We start from the raw sequence: 9256 nt of genomic DNA on the forward strand, positions 1-9256 counted from the left end.
TATCAGTCACAGTGAATGGCCAAGAGGAGACACACTACCGCCACCTATCGCCATTTTAAGAACTTCTTTATAGAATTAGTACAATCACAACAGCTCCCATCAGTGTTTGTGAACCTGGGTACAGTTATAACTCTCGTGGTGTGACCAAACAATATGTGTACAGGATGTTCAGTGAATCTTTTCCAATTATTTGAGATTGTCTCTGATGAAAAGAAAGTTAGAGACTATTTGTTTGACCACCATCTTCTGACAAAGACTGTTAACTGTACAAGCTGTGGTTCTGTAATTGAACTGAATAGTAAATATCAATTTCGATGCAACAAAGTAGTGCGGCTAAAACACGGAAAGGCCTATAGGAAGAGGGTGTGCAAATTCAGAGTTACTGGACTTAAAGACACATTTTTTGAAAGATCTAAAATATCACTGAAAGACATTCTTTATTTGATGTACTTATTTATAGATAACAGAACAACTATTAAAACGGCAAGTTTCGAAACTAAACTCAGTCCAGCAACCATCATAGATTGGTATAGTTTCATGCGAGATATTATTATCAATTACTGTGAAACAAAATCAAGCAAACTCGGAGGTCCAGGAACAGTTGTAGAAGTAGATGAAGCTGAATTTGGCCAAAGAAAGTGCGACAAGGCAGAGGTTAGAGGAAACTGGGTGTTGGGGGGAATTGAACGTGGAGGCAAGAAGATTTTTTTGGTAACTGTTGGTGACAGAAGTGAAGAAACATTGATTGAAGTTATTAAAGACTGGATTTTAGAAGGAACAACAATAGTATCAGATAGGCAGAGTTCCTTCAGGAACATTTCTTTAGAAGGCTACTTTCATCAGACTGGTGACAACCCCCAAAACTCAAAAGACTCAGAGTCTTCCACCAACACCAATAACATCAAACGTCTGTGGCGAGACGTCCGCAACGAGATTCCAAAATTTGGAGTAAGGGAAGAGCATTTTGAGAGTTATCTTGCCAAAGTTTTCTTCCGCAAAATATTTCCCGATCAAGGTGAACGATTCCATCACTTTATGCTAGCAACAGCTGCTCTCTACCCACCATACAAATAAGGTAAGACAAGATAGTAAAATTATCGTTTCAGTCACTCATGGATTTTTAGGATATTAAGTTTTGGAATAAGTATTTTAGACAATTCTAAGACACTTATTCTATGGCATTTCGGTAAGTTTTTACTTTCGGAGTCCCTAGAGCAGCGATTTTCAACCAATGTGCCGCGGCACGCGAAGCATCCGTAGGTGTGCCACAGGAGTTTAAATAGCATTTTAAAAAATAGCATTTGGATACGTTTTGACATTACTGGTACTTTTATTGAGCGCATTAAACTCCTTTTTTTCAATGATGCAATAAATAAACAAATGTGCTGTTCATTAAAAGCCCAAATGGCAGTTTTAAATTCTCTCCTTAATTATTTTAAATGATCTAATCTATCCTTAAATACTGATGGTGTGCCTCGACCATTTTAGTGCCTGGCTCACTGTGCCGTGAGATGAAAAGGGTTGAAAATCACTGCTGCCTAGAGGTTGACCAATATGTTTTTCCAGTGTATTTTGTTGTGTTTTAAACGAATTTGACCTTCATTTTTTGGCGGAAATTGCTATTTTTTGCCCCCGTCCTCCTCAACGATAATGGGGGAGAGCTTGGGAAATCGGGGTTTTGGGTGGGGGAGAACACGAAAATGAGTCACCTAACCTAACCCCTAGCCAAGGGGGCTCCCGGTAGACCTAGCTTAAATTAACCTAAATGTTTCAGTGGTTTAAAACTTTGGGGCGTGCCATGTCCGAAAGTACATTACCTTAGAAGTGGATAGAATGATCGTCTTTCTCGTAAAACTCAGCAATAAACTTAAAATAATCGTAGGAGCACCAATGACAACCAACCTCCACCACGGCCATTCTCAGGCTGTTCAATGAAATTCAAATCCGTACCCAGGGAGCCACTAATTACCCAAAAGTACCCAAAAGTTTCCAAAAGTATAGCAAATAAGGGTAAAATCTTAACGAATATCTGTTATACATACGCAAAACATGTTTAATAATATTTTTAGTGTAATTTTGTAAAAATAATTTGTAATTTGAAATAATAAACGGGGAAAACTTTCAGTATTGGCAAACGCTAAATTCCAAAGAGTTTGTGAACAAGGGAGATAACTCAGATCCATCGTGATGCACTTCGCTAACCTAACCTAACCTATCCTAAGGCTATGTTAAATACCCCAAAGTAACAGACACCTCGGTAATTATATCTCCATTTTGGATAGGTGACTCTTTGGAATTTAGCATTTATCGCTGTTTATTATTTCATTATTTTGACTACATTTCAATGAAAACATTATTAGGTTTTATTGATGTAAAACATATATTCGTTAAGATTTTACCCTGATTTAATATACTTTTGGGTACTTTTGGGTAATTCGTTGGACCGCCGTACCCAGGCTGCTTCCTTTGAAAAAATTCAAATGTGATTGGTCTAAAAAAGTTTGCGTGATATCGATTCATTATTGGTCACAACTGGATGTCGTCAGTCAATATTGGGCATGTGTGATGCTCTGATAGCATCTTCTCACAGAGACGAAGACGGAAAAGTACGTAAAATCAATTAAGTTCAATTGTGTCCATTTCCGTCTGGCATATACTGTACAGTAGACCCTTCCCATTCGCGGGTTTGCGATTCACGATTTTGACAATTCGCAATAAGCAGATGGTGGCTAGCTTGCAAGCTTTTTCCCACAGTGCAACGAGTCACCCCACACAGCATCTCGTGTTGTATTCTCAAAACTAAAGTTTCTGTGTGAAATGGCTCCGAAAACACTGCCTAGTGTCAGTGCTAGTGATGCTAGTGGAGTGAAATGTAAAAGGCAAAAGTCAGTGATGACCCTGACAAAGAAAGTTGAATTATTAGACAAGTTAAAGGAGGGGATGAGTGGTGCCGTGGCTGGCCGGTTGTTTGGTACTGTATAGTTATACAGTAGTGCACTAAGGTATTATAAGTTACTATTTGCGGTTTTGCCTATTCGTGCCATTCCTTGGCACGAAGGAGATTCAGTCCATGACTACAGTACTTAGACCCACATCCATACCTCGGATACGAGTTTAAAAAGGATATTCGTGGAAGATGCATACAGTTTGTAGTGGAGCTGGTGAAACAGCTTTGTCTTAGTTATGTATGTACAGTACCTGTTTGATAAGAAAAGTCTGTAAAGAACAGGTAAAAATTCATCAGCATTAGTAATAGCAGTTAATGTGTCATTGACTAATTAACATCATTATTTAGAGAATGGAGCGAGAGTATGGATGTGAAGTGGCAATGGGAAAACCAAAGGTGGCCTTCAGAGAGACACTTGCTGGTCCAGTAGAGTTTGATTTTCTCCATAAGAAGCAATCTGGTGGATCTGGTCAATATGGTCGTGTAACTGGAATTGTTGAGGTAAGTTTAAATTAAGAAGTGAATAAATGTTTTAAATAACAATATTCTAGTGTAATCACAAAAAGACTAATATTTATGCTTTATTGTACAGTACAAGGAACATACTGAATTCAAAATTTAATTAATGTTTAGGATTTAGTTTGGATGTTACTATGTGATTGTCATATACAGTACTGTACTACAATAATTAAGAGAGATATAAGACTCCCAAATTGAAGCCCAAATTCTGTTACAGCCACTCTCACATGAAGAAAACACAAAAAATATCTTCAAAGATGAAACAATGGGAACCAACATTCCAAAACAGTTCATTCCTGCTGCTGAAAAGGGATTCAAAGCAATCTGTGATAAAGGTATGGGTATAATTTGTAAACATGAAATGTCTTAGTGTTAAGAGGTAAAGTCAGGAGTGTGTAGAAGATGGTGTGGCTCTGCTCTTCAATGATGAAATGATTGACAATATGATGAAACATTTGGGTGATCAGCTCCAAGTGATGATTCAGGTTAAAGATGTCTGGGAAATGGATTAATTTAATGCTTATACACAAGGGAATGAGAATATAAGTTGTTTAGGAACCTGAACAACTCCATAAAAAGTGTGTCTTTGTGAGTATTAGAGGATCAACCAAACCTGTGCCCATCCCTTGTTCTCTACTGTATTTTCTGGCCTGGTGTGCTGCACCTGCACAGAGGTTGCCTGGTGAGCATTTCATACGTTGGTGTTTTTGCTTGATAGTACAGGAGCCCAAACTCAGGAATAGCACCTTGAGAGGCTGCTCCATCTTCACTTGCATAATACAGTATAGTGTCCAGCTTTAGTGTCATGTCGCACGTGGATGGATGTCCCTGAAGCTGGTCATCATGGGTCACCCCGAGGCCACTGGACTGTTTTTGCTATGGCTTCTGAATATCAAGTGTGCCAACGCCCAGGTTAGCAGGTGTGAGTGTGAGGAGGGGGTGAGACATCCCATTCTGGTTGTTACCCAGCTCATAATACCAGTCATGAGAAACATTACAGTGAATAAACATAAACCTGCAACACTAAAACCCAACACAACACACGAATGAATACCAAATGAAACTGTGCAAGATTAACCCACTGGCACATGCAATAAAGTTATTAGGTTTCTGTGACCACAACGAAAGTCATAATGGAACTTATCATCACCACTCACGTCCTGTCTGGGCATCTTCGTTCTGTGGTAAATTTATACATCACTGGCTCCATTATTGTTTTGGCTTTAACATAAGTCATAAAATAAATATGTAGAGAAGATGAAAAAATATATATACACACGTTACAGTACGTATAATTTTTCACTCTTAATAAAGATTTATTTATTTTTCCAATATCATATCTCGGATATTTTTCACACACCTATCGGTATGAAGTACTTTATATCATAGTTATAGAAGCAGAATTTCATGAGCTTTCCAAAGGTGGCTTTCAAATTTTTATATGGTTAATAATTTGGGAGAACATTGCAAAAAACGAAAGGCATACCAAAAAATCACCAAAATCTTTTTATAATTTATTTTATTTTATTTTTTATACCTATGAGATTTATTGTATTAAATTTAAGTGCATAGTATAGCTTGTAATGTTGGGAAGAGAAAGTTGGTCTTAAATATCCTGTAGCACTTACGGTTATCATATACTGTACAGTAATAAATTTTGGAAGTTGGTGGACTTGCATATTTCCAAGAGTCAAGCTCCTAGCCACTCTCTCTCAACGTTTTTTCTTTGTTATGTGTATACCTGTAGTCATGTTGTATGTATTCCACATACTGTATACCTTCTTTTCTGTGTAGCTTTTTAGCAACATGTCACACACAAGCAGTCTGTGCTGCAGATTAAGTGTTGTCTGGGATGTCTGAATTCTATATACAGAGATTGTTATGCATTACTGTGAAACTAAGACCCTCATATTTATATAAAACAAATCAAGGGAAGCTGTTTTCAGTATAAGTTAAATGCATCTACTTAATAAATAAACAAAAACCCACTTTATTTTGTTATTCTTAAACTTAGAACAGATTCTTCATGGATTATTAGGTAGTCTAACAGGAAGGATTTTAACCTTAGTCATGCTCAATCTAATCGATGAATATTATCTTTACAGGTTCTCCTGAATGACATATTTGGGTATGCCACAGAACTGCAATCCTCAACACAGGAAAAAGGCAAATTTGCAATGGAATATTCTTATGGGCCAGCAAAAGAAGAAGTATTGTAATGGAAGATCTTATCAGTGAATTTATATGTCCCAAAGAAAATGCAAAGCCTTCAAAAAAAAGAGGCAGAAGATAAAATATGATAAATATTTAAATGTCTTTGCTAATTTTTAAGTATGAAAGAGGTATCATCAACATTGATATTTTAAGGCCATTTTTCACACTTGCATGGGTTAGCAATGATTACTTAATGGGAGCTCTTCGTGCTGTATTTTCTCATGTAGCCTCTCTCCTCAGGATTTCAAATTTAATATAATTTCTTACAGCATCTTCCCATGTCATTATTGGGCTGCCTCTGTCCTTATTCCCCTCCACATTTAGACTCACACATCATTTGGCCCAATTTGTACCTCCATTCTCTCCACAAACCCAAACCATCTCAGCTTACCTCTAAGCAAATCTTCACCAATACTTTCAATACCCAACCATCTTCTTAGCTCTGACTAGAGTTGCCTAAAGGCTGAGCAGATTATGTGGAACCTTTGAAATTTACTTGCTGGTATTTTGTTTTTTTCCTTTGTCCTGACAAATTTGAGAAGAAATTTGTTTGTCCAGTTTTTTAAGGACAAAGCCAAATAAACACCTTGAACCCTTCAAATTTAGGCCCGCTTCATGCAAGCATTTTTGTCCCGCATGGGAGAAGGCATTTGTTCATATGGGCATATTTTTCATGTTTAATTTCACCTGCATGTGACAAAAATAATCACAGGCACTTTCAGCTTATCCTTGCCTTTATTTTTACAGGACTGCAACAATCTCGGTACAGAGTGCCTGTTTTGCCATATTCTTGGACTTTAATTTTTACAGGTTGATATCTCTCCACTCTTTCACAACATTTTCAATTGGGTTAATTTTCCAGTGAAGGTTTGATTTTTTCTTTAACAATAATTTTCTTGTTCATTTTATTACAGTATTTATACAATTATAACTAAATAAATATGTAAACTGCATTCAAATTTTATTCCCTGCACATGGTGTGAGAGGGTACGGTACAAACAAATGGCAAGGTTAGCACATTATCTTTTATATTCATAATGTACATTTACAGCTACAGTAAATCACAAAATGCTTATGAAGAAATGTTCAGGACTATGTTAAACAAATCTTGAGTTCTGAGACTTGATCCTGGGCTCTAGGGAGACATTTTTGCAGTACTGTTCAGTAGTACAAGTCCCCAATATGAGGCGCTGAGAGAAGGAAGGTCAAACTCGTCACTTTCACCCCAGGTAGTATAAGGGACAAAGTTGAGGTGCAATGTCAGGTCTAGCTTACTTTGTAGAAAGGGCAAGTGCTGCAGCTGTCATACACTTACCGCCTTCAGCCATTGAGCATCCTGCTAGCATGTGCAGTCTAGCACTTCACCCACATGTTGTTGATGAGCCGGTTTTGACTCCATTATTTCTCCTATTTTATTATTGTTACCGCAAGGAGTAGGATAACCCTCAAACAAATATCATGTTAGGTTGAAAGTCATGTCATGTTTTATTGGTAGTGCCTACCCGTATATAGAGTATTGAGTTAATGGAGATAGCGCGAAAAGGAGAAGGAATGGTGTTGTGAGGTAGTGGAGAGGATTTGTTTGGGTATCAAACACCTGACAAAACAAAATACGTCAGCCCAGGCAGGACCTGAGACGAGTGGCAATTACACTCCAGCTCTTCCCATCATAGGGTGAACACCCAACCCATTCGGCTTGAGACCTTTAACACGTAAGTTCAACCTATACTTAAGTTTATACAGGTAGACTGTGTCCATTGTATCGTTTATCATTGTGACAGTATGGAAATATGGCAAATTAAGTACTCATTACAGACGTAATTCGACTAATTACACAGCAAAGTTAACTATGATTGTTATAAAGTTGCTTTCATTGGTACCAGATATCAAAATAAGTAATTTCTGTTTAATATGGAATTTTTTATTTTATTTTATTTTTTTTATATCCTTTTTGCCACTTTAGCTTACTAGCCATTTGGGCGCTCTATCCAGTGTTAGTACATGAGGAAACCAGGGACCAATAAACCTAAGATGCTTGTTAGAGTCTCACTGGATAGCACGTTTCTCTCGTTTGTCCAGACTGAGGCTCGAACCCTTGATATATTGGTGAGAGTTACGCATTGCCGCTGTAACACCAACATGCTCCTGGCTAAGAAGCTATGGAAGGTCAGGTAGGTTTCTTTGGTTGGTTAGATCAGGTTCAAATAGGTTCTAGTTGCCTATTTTAAAATACTGTACTTACTGTAAGAACATGTGAAAAAAAATGAATGAAATCGAGTATCTCCTTCTGGTAGTAACGATGTTCTCGTACATTACCAAGAAAAATAACAAAGGAACCTAAAGAACCAAAACTGAAATTGAAGTTGGCAAAACTCATAAAGATAACTATTCAGACTGTGAACATCCACTGTTTTTCAATGAAAATGGGTTTGAAAACACCCAGTTTTCACTGATATTACTAGGGGATACTGTATTATGTTGTGGAAAATTATGAAATTGGCGAAAATCGTGTGCTAACCTAATCTATATCTAACTTGCCTAGATCTAGAAAACTAAGCATTTACACAAAATTAATAGAACTGAAATTAACCAGAGTACAAAACTGTATCTATAAAACACACATAATTACCAAACTGCTGATGGTCATGTCTTGTATATTTTTTTTTTTTTTTTTTTAAGGGATTAGGCCACCAGGGCACAGGTCAATGACCCACATTAGGACCTGGGGGGCAAAATAATAATAATAATTAATAAAAAAAATCTGAACAATTATAAATAATAGTAAAGAACCATAAATAATTATGTAAATTATAAAAAAAGATTAATAGTGAGAAACGATATACAGTATGCATGTTGTGTTGTCAAAGTAAGAGAAACAATTGAGACCCTGCAATAGTGTAAATGAGGCAGAAAGTCAGATTAAGCAACCTGGGACTTGGTCACAATTTTTTTGATTCCATATGGCAGCAGGGTCTACCATAAGACAATACATTATGCTAAAAATATCTTCCCCAGGCGGTTACCTCCCCGTTTGATAGCTGCCTACCTATAAAACTAAGCATTTGTAATAAGTTTCCCTGCACAACAGAAATTTGGTTAGGTATTTTTACAGTCACGGTCAAATATAGTTCTCGGGTTGTTCGCCGGTAATGGACGAGTAGCCAATCAGAGCGCAGTCACGGTAAAATAGCGTTAGTAGGAACTTTACGGTCACGGCAAAATATCCACTCCATATAATCAAATCAATACAGTATAGAGTACCGTGGCTGACCTTTTCCGAATATTAACCGCAAAACGTCAGCGTTGCTAAATATATTCCTACTTGATAGGACACACTTATAATGCAATATTTGTTGCCAGTGCAGGAGAAGGTTTGTTTACTATCCCTCACCATAACACGTGCTGCTGGCTAGGAAAATATGTACCATGTAAATAACCTCTCGTCAGGGATAATGTGATGTTAAATAAATTGGCGCAAATTGGTTATTAAGATTATTTTGAAATAATATAACTAAATATGGAACGATATAAGAATTACTGAAATGTCAAATTATGCAATGAGTAGGTCGTGACGTC

At 37.0% G+C, this 9256-nt stretch overlaps 1 protein-coding gene across 4 annotated transcripts; it reads left to right on the forward strand.

Annotated features, from left to right (window-relative positions):
- On the forward strand, window positions 1-6633 carry LOC121866481 (elongation factor G, mitochondrial-like). 4 transcript variants are annotated; one of them, XR_006088983.1, is made up of 4 exons: window positions 1-1075; window positions 3296-3448; window positions 3684-3801; window positions 5572-6633. XR_006088983.1 is itself a non-coding variant. In XM_042366194.1 (4 exons), exons 2-4 carry the CDS (start codon window positions 3299-3301, stop codon window positions 5583-5585), a joined length of 282 nt encoding a protein of 93 aa, XP_042222128.1. In that variant the 5' UTR covers window positions 71-1075; window positions 3296-3298; the 3' UTR covers window positions 5586-6633. The 4 variants fall into 4 exon arrangements, 2 of the variants coding, with proteins under 2 accessions (XP_042222127.1, XP_042222128.1); XM_042366194.1 differs by having other exon boundaries at window positions 71-1075; XR_006088984.1 differs by lacking the exon at window positions 3296-3448.
- Window positions 6634-9256: the final 2623 nt, after the last annotated feature.

The sequence above is a fragment of the Homarus americanus genome, unplaced genomic scaffold, assembly GCF_018991925.1.
Source record: "Homarus americanus isolate GMGI-L3 unplaced genomic scaffold, GMGI_Hamer_2.0 scaffold16430, whole genome shotgun sequence".
Classification (NCBI taxonomy): Eukaryota; Metazoa; Arthropoda; class Malacostraca; order Decapoda; family Nephropidae; genus Homarus; species Homarus americanus.